The sequence below is a fragment of the Atractosteus spatula genome, chromosome 12, assembly GCF_055471065.1.
Source record: "Atractosteus spatula isolate fAtrSpa1 chromosome 12, fAtrSpa1.hap1, whole genome shotgun sequence".
In the NCBI taxonomy this organism is placed as follows: Eukaryota; Metazoa; Chordata; class Actinopteri; order Semionotiformes; family Lepisosteidae; genus Atractosteus; species Atractosteus spatula.
In genome coordinates this window covers 36,929,314-36,944,060 of record NC_142717.1, presented here as the reverse complement: position 1 = coordinate 36,944,060, position 14,747 = coordinate 36,929,314, and the positions used below count along the sequence as shown (strand labels likewise).

Sequence of the window (14,747 nt, the reverse complement as noted above, 5' to 3'; positions counted from 1 at the left end):
CTGTGAAGCATGAGGAAAAAATGTCATTTTTTACCTTAGATATTTAAAATACTTGGTTTCTAGCTTGTCTATTAAAGGAGATAGAGACCTATATTGTTCATGAATAATTTAGATCAAAAGTGATTTTCACTATACTGTATATATATCTAGACAATGTCTTTTTCTCCTTTAGTGATAGTGAAAACGCATCTTTGCAGTGAACAAAAACAAATAATTAAAGCGAATATTGTTGTGTATTTAAATGGATTTCCTGACTGATCTTGATTAACTTGTAAATGAAGCAGAATGCCATCTGTTTACCGCAGCCAATTTGTTCACATCTGTGATTGAGCATTTCTCATCCAAACTGCAGGTGGCCTTCTAGTGAAACCATTACTGACACGTTTGTTGGTACTATTTAAAAATGTACTATTGTGACACACTATCAAAAAAACATTAAGCACAGCACATATCTGGCATGTAAAAATATTTACAGACAGGATATTTTGGGCCTAACTATGCATGTTGTGTGACACTGCAGGAGCCACTAAGCATACTGTATCAGAGGGTCGCACAGGAGAGAGAACTGAAATTAGAGACCGAGCTCTGATGGTGAAAATACTGTGCCTTGTCATAATATGAATAAATGGTCCCCGCACTACAAGGTTAAGGAATTCAATACATTGACCTTGCACCAACAACTAAAAAAGCAAATAAACAATTGTAATTAAAAATGTGAAATGGGACCTTTAAAATGTTAGTACCTTCCAGCTTAAAAATTATTCAGTGGACACTTAAAAGTCGTTATTTCTCTAGTATGCTGCCAATAGAGAACATTGTCTAAAAGAATTTATCATTACATAAAATCATACATTACAATATTTTAATGCTCTTTTATGCCTATACATATTTCTACCCTTCATGTTAACCTCTGCAGCTCTCATTTTCTGATTATTGCTGTTTTGAATTGAATTAGCTTTAGCTGCTTGGGAATATACGGTAAGAGAGAGAATATATGTTTGGGAATATAAGAGACACAACATGTGCTACTGCAAATTACTTTATTAATGTTAATATATGTGAGGGGATATTAAATATACAATACTGTATGTCTGACATTAAGAATGATGACTGTTTCTGTAAATACACTCTATACACACACATATATTGATCTATAGGAACACAATTTTGTTTGAATGAGATTCAAGTTACTTTTTTGCTAACAGTGTGTGTTCTCTAGTATGTTTGCTTTGCTGGCAAGTATTGTGTGTTTACATTAGGCAAACAGGATTCTCAGTGCTGAAATCTGGTGAGATTCTTGCACTTTTCCATCTCCGGTTTACACTGGATTTTTAAGCTGTTTTAAGCATGATAAAGCGATTGACCCTTTCCTTTGAGTCATGCTGTCTGAATGCCATGCTTCTTCTTCAGTCAGAGGAACTATATGAATTAGGTGTGTGCTACATCTCAATTTTCAAGAAAATGTAAAGTCCAATACTGTGTCTTCAGAGATGCATTATCAAGAAGAGTTAAAATGCTATTTTGCAGTTCAGCAGGTCTGGGGTCATTAACAACATTTTCCTACTGGTGCAGATCTGGAAACCTACAGCCAACATTCAGTACTGCCCGAGTACTATTTTGCCTTAAAATGAATTAATTCTTCTTATTTTGAGTAGTCATTGATTCTTTGTATCATTGTCTTTTATCGTTTTGAATTGCAAGAATTAATTTGTGTCAATTGCCAATGTCATGAATGACTCCAACTGTACAGTAGTTTAGATCAGCTTTGCTGTTCATGGGCAACATGACATGAAATGATCAAATGAGGTTCAGCAAAGCGGACACTTCTTTTCCTTGCTGTGGTTTTTTACATTTCCTGTGATAGCCAATGCAAACGATGCTATGATATTTTTCTCCGTCCTCTCCTGTGATGCAGATGTAACATTAGACGCGAGATTACTGCTCATTCAGATTTTAGCTGGATGAACTTGCATGATCCCCTGCCATTCCAGGCCTGACTTACATTTCATTACTTCTTCTTCCTTCCCATTTTTTGATCTGTCCTTTTCCTTCTCCCTCGATTCTGTTCACATACTAGACACCTTTTGATCACAGGCTTTTCTAAACTGATCTTATCTCTGGCCTGTGCTCTTTCTGAATAACATCTAGACAAAGTGCCCCTTTTTAACAACTTATCTCCGCAGTTTCTCATCCAAGCTCTAGCTCTTTCTAGACTGATCGCCCTCTCTGCAAAAGCCATGCCCCCTCTCAGGCTCCTCCAAGACTGGAACTTGCCATCACCTTCTCCAGTCCAACTACCAATTCAACCTTTTCTTCAATTATAGATTTTTTCCTCAATGCTGCTCCTTCTCCTCAGCCTCTTTTACCTCTGGTCTCTTGTTCTCACCCTCTTCTCCATCTGACCACCTGTACCTTTCATGCATTCCTCTACCTTCCATACCTGCTCTTTCTCATCCTTGAGTTTTGCTTTCTCTTTCCTCACAATCTGTAAACATCTTTACCTTGTGATACAGATGATCAGATCTTAGCAGCTGGATGGTAGGAATTTGTACGCTTATGTTTTGAGTTTCCATGGGCTCCTCTTTTGCTTGTGTGCACAGCAGCTGTCAGTGATCATGCCAGCTAAGGCGGCGTGTGTCTTCTGTGTGCCTGGAAGAGGGTGCAAACAACAGTCGCTCTGTGTGCCCCATCCCGCTCCACGTTCACACTCACGCTCACCCAGTGGAAATGACATGTAGAAGCATCAGCTGGGACTAAATATGAACTTGGGACGCAAGTGGTTAAAGGCCGGTAGCCTTATCAGAAGACAAACAGAATGCATCAAGCACTTCCCTGTTCTGAGAGTGCTTCCCTCTGATGCTTACCAGCTGTGCTTGAATGCTTAATTATTTCATTTTAATGAGCTTTCCCACCTTCTTGCCTCACTGCATGAAACTTGGTGTGCTTTGGCGACCTGAAATGGGAAATATTTAGCTCACATTTCCTTATTCTACCAACATAAGTTCACTCTTAAAACTATTCATGTGTAGACATTTTCTGCAGTCAGATGGGAAGTGTTTATACAGTACCTTCCGTAAGGCTACAAAATTGCCATGTGGAGCTTTGAAAGTCCAGTCTGTTTTCTCTTTTAATAGCTGTCGGAAATGCTGGGGAATTCAAGTGCTAGAACAGTAAACTCTTGAAAGAAAACTGGCAAACTGGGCGTTATAGCAATTCCTTTGTGTAAACACAACCTGCATGTTGTCTGTATATCTGTTTCTTGTACTGTATAAATCTCCAAAATGTATTTTTAGAACAAATACACGAATTTTAGAACATTGTGTTGTGTCAGAAAGTACATATGAAAATTAATTTCCCAAAAGCTGCAGTTTACTGTGCAATAAAGTATCGTATGCCCCCTTCTATATAATAGAAGCCATTTGTTACCTGTTCATGTCAACAAAGTTTTTAAATTTGCCTTCTACTTCAATTAAATGGCGTATTGATTTTTGTTACAAACATTATAAGTTAAGATTTTATACATTATAAAAATAAACATACTATTCATTTTCTGCTAATGATTTCAAAACTAATAATTTGGTGACCCAAATCTGGTTACAGAAATCACTTTGAGATCTAGTCCTTGCTTTGCCCTCTTCTGAAAATCAGGCTGTTAAGTACATTTAAAAATAGTTCCATAGTTTGAATATAGTTAAAAATGTCAAAACATAAAAGATCCTGTGATGTTTACAGTAAAGAGTGAAATATGCATGCGTTTAAGTGCATGTAATTACAAGCAAGATTTTGTAAATCCAAGATTTAATGTTTCAAGGAGATGACCTCATAGCAGTTTATCAGCAGTGAAGTCATAACATACTGATGCAGACGGAGAAGGTAGAAAAAAAATGGATAAAAGAAGATGCCACCAAAGTTTGAGGGTTAATCCTGTGTAGCTTTTGTGTCACGGGTCTTCCTGATCCCAAGCACTCAGGGTTGTCACGGAGACCATGTGGAAATCGGCACTTGAAAGCCACATGACGTTGTCCAGATACGGTGTCACGACACAGAAGCCTATTATCATAACTGTTTGATTAATCACTGTCCCAAAAAAAGTACACTAAATCTAAAAGATAAGATAAGGGAACTGCAGCACTAACAACACTATCCTGTTGCTCAGCTAATTAACTGGAGTTCAACAAAGCATTAACAAGGGGCTTTCTCAGAACAACAGTAATAGTAGTGCTGTACGTAATTAAGCATGTGATGTTTTAGACAGATTGTCATAAAGTAAGTCTTTTCTAGTGTTGATTTTTTACTCCTGTTTATTAGAATTTGTTGCTAACAAATTATGATAAATAAAAGTCCACTTCCCTTTCCATACTTGCAAAGCCCTTTTTAATGCTCATTTTTTTATTTCAGGAGAGCTAGAAGCTTTCCAGAAAGATGGCGAACGCAGAATTCACAGTCGACAGCAGCTACCTGTGGGAACTACATGGGGGCCTTTCGTGGGGAAGATAGAAATGAGCACCGACAGCAACAATTTGGTATGTTGTGACACTGATTCTTTGTTTCGTGATGTTACTTTCAGCCCTACAAATCTCCCACTTTAATTGTGTTCTGTTTCCAGTCTTTACAGGGAAACAAAATCTGGCTGCTTCAATCTCGAACAATTAACTAGACTTTTACAGAATGCCGTTGATTTTGTCCTACCCAATACCCAACAGTATGAAGCATTATCCCTTTAACTTGGGAAACCCAGTATTTTATGAGTTAATGATTAGGTAGTAGGATTTTTATGTCTGTCCATTACGTTGAATTGAATAAAATTGGGATCCCAGTATAGTCACATTCTATATTATTCTCAAAACATTTTCAAAATACAGTACTTTTCTTGTCCCTCTTGTCTATAGGTTTTCCTTAAGTTCTTTTTGCTACTTTAAATGTTTTGACCTGGCTGCTCTAGTAAAAAAAAAGCCTTAAGGGTTTAATATTTAATTTTGCTTTTGGATTAATTAAGGAATCCTTATTAAAAAATGTAACGAATCTTGCAGTTATCCTGTTAAGAAACATAAGGAATAGTCCACAAGGACTTCGGACTCAGAGGCCCCTTCTCAAAGATTATTTAACACATAACTTTATTAAATAATTCTCTAAATGCTTGTGACTGTTTCAAAGCTTCTTTTACTTTTTTAACACTTATGGCATAATTTACAAAGCTTTTAGTGATCATTTATTAACCACAGTACACCGCAATGTTTTTTTCAATAGAGGGAAAATGAAACCTCAGCTGTCTATATAATGAGGACTGATGATTTTCAGCATGCGAACTTGACTTTTTTACACTCCTTCAATAATTCAGCAAATAGCTGTTTTTAAAGTGAGACTAAGCTTTACATTTGTTTTATCTGTAAGTAGAGCATTTGAACTCCATGAAAGCCCAACTGCAATATTTTAGTAATTGACAAGTCTTTATTAGGATCGATACAATTGTGAATAGTCATCAGAAGAAGACAAATTTAGCTTGATTTTTTCAGGAGGAGCATTTTTCTTAATGAGGTGGAGGTCGTCCAGTTCTCTTCCTCATGTCAGGGACAATTGGTAGTAGCCAATTAATCGACCATCATGTCTTTTGGAAGAACCAAGAGTACCCAGTAAAAACTCACTCAAACATACCATGTAGCGAGAACGTTTATTCTCTACGCAGATAAGCAACACAGCCCGCATTTATACCCCAGGTCCTAAAGCTGTGAGGTATTGATATTAACCTACCCACCATTATACCACTGCATCTGTCAAGAAAATAAAGAATTTAAAGGTAGAGGTCATGTATCTGAGAAAGAGGTCATGTATCTGAAGCCTTTAAAATAATTCCAGTACGAGAACAACTGTCTTCTTTCCTAGAATAGTAGTAAGGGTTGCGGACTAGAAAGCTGTGAACTCAAATACTGCGTAGGAAATGCAGTTGTATCCTTGAAAAAGATACTTTAATGAGATCTCTCCAGCCAGATACCCAGCTTTATAAATGGGTACATGTATACGTCACTTTGGATGAAAGCAGGAGCCAGATAGACTCATTTTTACTCCAATATTTAATTGGCATAATAGTTGATTATTCAAGCTGACAAATACTGGTACAGTAGTTTCAATATTCTGTCATGGAATGGATTGAAAAAGCTGTTACCTGACTGAACCCGTTTTAAATATTGGGATTAAGCTGCAAGTCCAGTGCCGAGTTTGAGATGCTGATTGGCTGTGTTATACAGGAATAAATCCCTATTGTAGCCTTGAGCTTTCCTGTCTGCCATGGGTTTGAAGAACAATAATAAAAGCAGGTGGTAGTCCTTGTCAGCAGTGTGTAGGAGAGAGGTCAAACTTAGTTGTAAAGCTACAGTAATTAAAGGTAGGGCAGTGTCTTTCAAAATGTAAGAAGATTCACTGTTAATGATTCCTTGTGGGCTTTTTTTTGTCTCCTGGGTGCACATTAAAATAGGCAGTTCAGTTTTATAGGCACTCGTTTTACTTCTTTTCCATGTCCCATAGGACACTGACCAACATTCTGTCTCACCGACATTCTGCAAAGGCTCACTGGCCCATTCTTGATTTGAAGATAGTCTTACTAAATCAGGCTCCGTAAAGTTACAGATCATTTAATGAGGTGGTTTTCATTTTAAATTTTGACGCACTTACTGTTCAGCCTAAAATTCAGACTATAGGAGGAATTCTCCAACCTTGGTCCTGGAGAGCCATCATCCAGCAGGAATTGTAGGTCTCCCTTAAATCACCGGTTTCCAAAAATTAGAACAATTCTTTTATGATCAATCAAACAGGTGATTTGTAATTTTGTCATTTAGAGACCATAATGGCCACATCCAGTCTTGAGGACACTGTTTATGACTAAAAGGGGGGAATAAAGGCTAGAAAAACAGAAAATTAAGTCTGCAATCAACTGAGATCCTGAGAAGTTTAATTTTATTTTTAAATATACAGTAATGCTTATATCAGCTCCATTTCCTTTAATAACATCTCATTAAAAGAGCTGTAACTGATGTTTTATATTATATTTATATTACTAGGCTATATTTCCACTTCTATAGTAGTAGTAGTATTTTCACCTTTTACAATTTGTTTTTACATTCCTTCAGCTTTTATTGCAACATGCTTGAATTTGGCATTGAGAAACTGCATTAAGAAAGCAAGACAAAGAGATCCGAATGGGACCCGAAAGCAATGTTGTAGAATAACACTGACGAGCAAGTTGCCCGGTTTTAATGCATGGCAGGTCAATGGATATTTCTCTATGGGGTCAGTGAGTGCAATAATGCATTTGAGGTAGATGTAACCCTTGATCACTTGTCTACTCTTTCCCCAAGAGGGAATTCAGCAGTTATTATGAATTGTGACCTCAATAAGCTATTAAATCTAGACATTACTAGTTTTTTTCTTTTAAATTTTTCAAATATAGAGGCTGAAGTCACAGAGGACTGAACAGCCCATGCCAGCCAGGTGTAGCAGCAATGTCAGCAGTCAGCAGTCACACAGCGTGATTTTGAAGCTGGACAAAACAGGAATTTATTGAAAGCAATTGATATCACATACTGTATGCCATGGTGTACTATTTTTCACTGTATGTTTAAAATGTTAAGCTGGGGTTCATTAACTCAGATCTTACCACATGGATTTTATTTACTCCCCTTGACTTCTAACTCCATTAAAATAAAGAAACAGATGATTGAGCACAGCACCACCTGTTTACAACGATTTTAATAAATTGAAGGCATTAAGTTGAAAAATGTTAACATTTCTGCATGATTTATATTGAATACAATTATGTACAGGTTTTTACATTTCTCAAAGAGAACTCTTTCTTTAGAAGAAAAAACTCGTCACCAAGTTTCGTCAATGAAAATTTTGATTTTTATGTTCAATATCTTTTAAGCACATACAGTAGCACACATTAGGACATACACATGTGATGAAGAAGTTGAGAATTGTGCAATGACTGCAAAAAAAAGTATACGTTTCACACTATCAAGTAAAAAGAAGAAGATCCACGTTTTGGCTGTTGAGCCTTCTTTAGCCTGAATTAACTTACTCTTATACAAATGAGCTGATCAGTTTGTTTGTTACAGCGGCCCTGTTGTAGTGTGCACCATCCCAACAAAGCATGTACTGTAGGAATAAATATATACTGTACAATATTTGCAAAGTCTAACTCTTGCTAAAATGACACACGCTGTGAAGAGTGAATCCAGACAGATCAGAATGGGACAAATTGCAATGATTACAAGAAGGAGAAATGAACTGCAGAATTGATTAACGCAAATTAACGCAAAGCCCTGTTAGAATACAAAATTATATTTCAAGATTAAATTGGACAAAGACAGAGTTGGAGCCCCTATAACAGTTACAGCAGAAGGTTTATATGTGATGTAACTTTAGAAACAATTCTGTTTTTCATTAGTAATAGGTGATAATAAGCAAGCCCACATCTTTTGCCCTGTTTTCATTGATCTTAATCTGCAAGGCCTACCCCCGAGCCAAGCTGTGAGGCTTCAGCTACACTGCCCGCCTTAAGGTGGTTGAGAGCCCTGGTCCCTGATTTTCATAGGGCCACTAGTGTTTCTTAATTTAGTTTCAGGATCATTCAAGAAAGAGAGCTGGAACACATGACCTTCTCATAGGAAACAAAAAATGTGTTATTGTTCTTACTCCTACTGTAAATGGAAAAATTAACAAGTAAAGGTTCATTTTACCCAGAAAGGTAGAAAGACGAAACATGGCATTCGAGCTTTTGACTAAGGAAAGATTTAATTCAGCTAATATACAGTAACTGAATTCATCAGTGCTTGTGCTGTTGTTGTCTGAAGGAGACCAATAAAAACTGCTGGATTGTTTCCTCCAAGGACCAGAACTGTGGAATTATTACATGAGAACAGAGGTGTCAAACTCAGTTCTTGGAAGGACCAGTGTCTTTCTGGTTTTGTTCCAACCCAAGTTGTCAGTTACAAGAGTGAAGCTTATGATTTCCTTTGACACAAATGCTATGTTTTTCTAAAAAATATTTTACAAGTAAGAGCTCATAACAGTCACGTCATTAGAAATACAGTTACGGTACTTACTGTACAAAGCACTGTGTTGCCAGAGTAGAAATTGTGCATTTCATCAGTTTATTAAATAATTAGACACACTACACTGTATTAATGAGAGCCCAGATGAAGCAAAAACCAGAAGACATCAGACCCTGTAAGAATTATATTTGACATCCCTGCATTAGACCCAAATCTGTCCTCCTAAGGTTTCTGAGATTGGCTTGACAGGTTAGAAAATGGTGGATATGAACAGTCAACAACACTGTATGGACTTAACCCAACCTCCCACATACTGTACCGAGGACATGAAGATGTTGCTCTCGTGATAAATGGGGTACGTTGGTTCCTTCCTGTGTTTTGGCTTGACATTCAACTGCTTAAACCACGTCACCTGTGCCCAGTCGTATTTCTCACTAATGAAGTGATTTAGCACCTATGCAACAAAGTCAATCAAGTATGTAATGGTCCGTCATGAATGATCAATTACTCAAAAAGACTAACAAAACTTTTAATCAATATGTAAAATCTTTTATGCAGTGCATGTGGAAAAAACAGTAAAACTATCAAATAATCTGTTATTTTATCATTTTAGCAGTGCATCTCTCCATCTGTATAACAACCAATAACAATATCAAATTTACATCAGATCTAATATTTGTGGATGGATATAAAATGTATGCATTTATCAAAGTTACCAACAAATCAGTCATTCATAAATTAACAGGTTAATTAATATATTAGCCTCCAATTTATCATTTTAGAGCTTTACAAATGTGTAAATTTACTAACACATCAATCTGTAATATAATGTACTGTATATAGATATACAGTAGGTCCAGCCTAGCCACTAAAGTTATACCTATTTTCCCTCCTTTATGTCAGATTGTCTATCCAGGGTATTGCTATTGAGTAATGGATCTGCCAATGAAAAGCCACATTCCTCACATTCTCAAGCAGATCAATCAGACAATTAGGCTCCAATTAGACAGGCAACACACAGCAGGTGTGGAAATCTTACATTTCTTCAGGCAGGGACAGCCCACCCTGCCACAAACTCCAAATTAACACAAATTAATGCTGACACCTAGAAATAAATGTCTGCAATTGGGCTAAATTACCATTCTGGGTCGAAGCAATTGAGTAGCAGGTGTCTGACATTGTGGTAATTACCTCAGCAGGAGAGAACCTTGGCTTCTAGTTAAGTGAAATTTAAAAGAAATGTATTTCAATGGTGCTATCCTGTTAGGTTCTGCAACAGTTAGTCAGTGGGTGTGAGGTGATGGAATGCCTGGAAGTCAGGTATTTTTTTGGAGAATAGGAGCACAGGTATATTTGTACTATTAAAAATATTTGCAAAATATGAAATATACATTACGAGAGAGAACACAACTTCAAACTGAAAATCATTAAAGTGGGGTTTTCACTTTGTTCTAAACGAGTATTGTTTGCAAATTGATCATTTTAATGGGAAATGTCCAGCAGGTGTGAATCTGAGTTTTTTTAAACTCCCATTCCAAAATTTTTTAAAGAGAAATATCTATGAATATTATTTTAATTTTAGTATTAGATTTCATTATGTATCAAAGAGGGATGGGAAAGTTTTTTTTTCCATGATTTCCAGTTTGTCTATTATACCTATCCTAAAAATCTTTATAAATTGCTGATTTGATTATTTTTGAGAGAATTCAAGCATTGAATTATAAAGCTGTACTGTATATACTGTACAATATGGGTTTTTTTTGTCCTAAAAATAATTATAAAGTGTTGAAGGAATAGTTTAGCCCAGATAGCATATTGAAATATTGATAAGGGGAATCTTTTTTTCCATGTTTGTTTATTATAATCTAATGCCATATTTTTTTAAAAAGTCATGGTGTGTAGGCAGTTACTGTACTGTATGTGCACTCTCTGCCTTATTTTATATTTTGTGGAGAGTTTATGGTAAAAGCCATTTGAAACATAAAATGTTTTCACAAAGATCCTATAGACTATCCCATGTATTTTTGTGACAGCTATAAAAGAATGCTATGAACAGAATTTTATACTTGTAAAAAATGTTTTAAAAAGGGGACTGCACAGGAATGAAAATTGTGCTTTTAAAACCATGTATCAAGAGAAATCGAATGAATCACATAGTGCTGTTATTCTCTTCTTATTTTTGTGATGCATACACTGATTAAGCAGGTTCTTGTTTTCCAAAGAGTAAGAATCTTTGTAACAATAATAGATGCTTTTGAAGTGATTTCTACATCCTAATTGTGGGAAAATAATTATGTGTGTTGCCTGGGTTTGGGATAAATCATTAAAATTTTAAACATCGTGCTTGCGATTTGTAAACTGCAGGCACAACTGTTATTTTCTGCTTAAGTAATGTTTGTCAGTAGATGTCTTGTTCAACTCCTGGTGTACACAGCAGCACCACAAAGATAAAATAATAAATAGAGTGGTAGGCTAAAGTGGAGGAATGAAATGTGAGCTGAACAGGTTCAGGGACGAGCAGTCAAGATCATTTCTCATTGTTGTGCCTGAATTACTAATAGGTCCAGCAGCATAGTAAAGGCATGAAGTTAAATGCAGCTCACTTTGTTTTGTAAATTGCAGGTTTTTGTTGTTTAATTGGGTTTTTTTTACTATTACTTTGACATACACTGTATTTCGTCTGTGATTGTGTCAGGGATAACCCTTTCCCGCAATAAAACCTACCATATATTAAGGAAATGCAACATAATCTTAACAACCCCAAAATAATAGCAATGAAAACTACCCAGTTTATATACTGTAGGGCCCTTCAAAGCAAGTTGTCACTGAGCCCTATCACACTTATTTACACAAACTGCATCCATCTAAAAATCTAATAAAGAAGATGTTTTTAAAATATACAAAACAAAGTGCATCATGTGTTTGCATAATGCTACGGTATGCATCACGTCAGTCATGAGTCTGTGAAGCCACAGATTATCATCCACCTCGCATCAGATGTCTTCAATAGCAAAGCACCATGGAGATCTTTTCTTTGAAGGGCTTATTCACCGCTGGCACTGCGGCACGGTGATGTCATCGCACGCTCCACCCATGTTTTTTGGCGCGAGTGTCGCAACTCGTCGCAGAGTTTCGACGAAGGGTTCGGGGCTGTGATGGCGTGGGCGTACCCCAGTTGAGGTGCTGCGCATGGTGGAATCATTGCTGAAAATGTTTCTCCTGTGTTGAGGGAATAGGGATGCAGAAACATTATAATGAACTCTGGATGTGCTGCAGGCCATCCTCTTTCTACCCGAAGCCATGACGAGCATAATTCCAGAGTTTGGATGTACATGGGCATTGTGTGGCAACTCCAGAAAACGTGGCAGATGGTCAGTGTTGCCGTGCCCTTGCACAGGGCTTTGTGCCACCAGCGCATTTTCTCCTATGGCAGCACACATTGTTGTTTCATCTTGGCTTCCCAGCACATTAACTGTGGTACACTGGCCAGTAACAAAGCTGACGTAGGCCAGATTGAAGTCTGTATCATCAGCCTATAGGAGCCCATTGCATCTCGCAGGTTCAGTGCTGTCTTTGATGTATTTATGTGAGTTACTAGGCTTAACATTTCCAGAACAATGTCCGTGGCCCTCCTGTTGTACCATAGAACATGGCTCCCGTCCCACAAGTCTGTGCACAGAGAGAAAAACATAATGTTTACCCACAAAGCATCGCATTGTTCATACAACTGCTGTAGCACTTGCACAATCACTGCGCCCTTACAGTATCTGCAAATATTCACGTCTCATTGTCCCCACTCATTTCTCATTTCTTTGAAATGGCATAAAACATATCCGTTTCATGTCAACTTGGTTCCCTGTCCTGATGTGTTTAGTTGTGAATGTGCTGATGGCACCAGCTCCTTGAAATATGTTGTTGTGTGTAATTATGTGGTGCCAGATGACCTTCAGACAAGTGATATTCTGGACCACGTTATTCTACCTCCTGCTCTGCAGTGAGCAGACTGCCACGCCCCCCACTGACTTCTCCCCTTTCAGTTCTGAAATTGTAGAAAGCAAAACAATTTCACACCAAAACTACAGAGACATTACTATTCTTTCACCAATGTTTTATAGTACAGTACAGTATGTGCAATTACTACAGTATATTGTATACATACTGATGCTCAGTCTGGGTTTATTTTTGGTCCTGGAGGCTACAGTTAACCTCGTCAGAAATGGCTGGACAACACAACCAGCCGCCCGCCTTGTCAGACGTTTCAGCACTTTTTGTCTGCATTTCAGTAACAGTATTTGTGACATGGCCAATTACCGTTGCTCTGATTTTCATTTGAGATGGCAGCATGCATTTGTTGAGTTCGAGCTCAAGCATGACCACAACCATGTCCAGCAATTTCATCTGCCTGCTCCATGTTGTCACAAACTGCTACTGTTTCCTCGCAGCCTGTTACATGCTGATTATCCGTTCGGTTTCCTTGCATTCTCACAAGGCCTTGCGCAATAATGAGCTGCTGCTGTTCTTCAAATGCTTAAATATTTTTTTTTTGTTTGAATAGCAATTAGCATTTGAAATACATCCTTATGTAAGACCAAGGTATTTAAAGAACCGAGTAGGTGATGGATGGTTTGTAGTATGAATCACACAAAACATAGTATGTTAAGCGTGAAGGTTAGAAAAGCACTGCTCGTTTTAGGTTTTTATGTTGAGATTTTCTCACTTTGGCAACGCTTTTTGAAAAACGTTGAAGAAATTGCAAAATTAACAGGTCACATCACTTCGGAAGAAATTTAATGATGGTGTCACGAGACCCCAAAAAATGACGAAAGCTGGAAACCTTAGTAATAATATGTAACACCTTTGTAATAGCATGGTTAATAATGTTGTAAGTACATTTGCATACTAATTGTATTTAAGAATATTGTAATTAGGGAGGCAATGTAAAGTCACCCATTTGGATAATGATGTTCTTAAAAAAAAATAAAGCTCACAGGCTTACTAACCATTTTCTAATTAAAGGAAATGAAATAAATACTGTAATTTAATCAAAATAATTACAATTAAGCACTCTATACAAAGCAAGAATTATAAAAGAAAAATGCATGACGTTGTTAAGAAATTAATTTTTCATTTGTTTAAAAAACATCCATTTCCCTTCCTTCACCATCAGAACGCACATTAGCATGTGCGCATTCCTGAAATACACATTTTTCTCAAGATGCTCCTTTTTCGGCTTCCAAGGAAGTGCGCTGAGCACAGCAAAGCTCTCAATGTGCCTGCTTAACTGTGACCTTCCCCCTGACAGGCCGTCATCAGACGTCAATGTTTCATTTGGTGCAGCTTAAATGGCATTACCATTATGTTTGGTAAAAAACATTTGTCCTCTAAAAATCATGTTGTCAGAGTGGAGGGTGTTTTCTCTCATAGTTTTGGACTCCTATAGATAAGAATTCTGTCTGTGTAATAGTAGTGCGAACAGTGTATCTTGCTAATGAAACTACCTTGAAGATGTACAGTGCGCTGATTATAACAGAAATGTTATAAATCATTCTATACAAAATATTTACAAATCTGAACACCTTCAGAATCAGGACAGTTCCTAACACTGTCAGACTGTAATGTCTTTCAAGGCAGTACATGTGCGTTAATTATGAAGTCACTACTCATATTCTCATTTTGAAAATGCAGCATGTGAATTCTGTT

General features: G+C 37.1%; 1 protein-coding gene across 1 annotated transcript in view; it reads left to right on the top strand.

The window, feature by feature from the left end:
* zfpm2a (zinc finger protein, FOG family member 2a) overlaps nucleotides 1-14,747 on the top strand; it is a 126,615-nt gene that overhangs the window by 36,625 nt on the left and 75,243 nt on the right. The window contains exon 4 of the mRNA XM_088928597.1: nucleotides 4,399-4,523. Coding sequence (XP_088784723.1) covers nucleotides 4,399-4,523 — 125 coding nt within the window. The remainder of the gene's footprint in view (nucleotides 1-4,398; nucleotides 4,524-14,747) is intronic.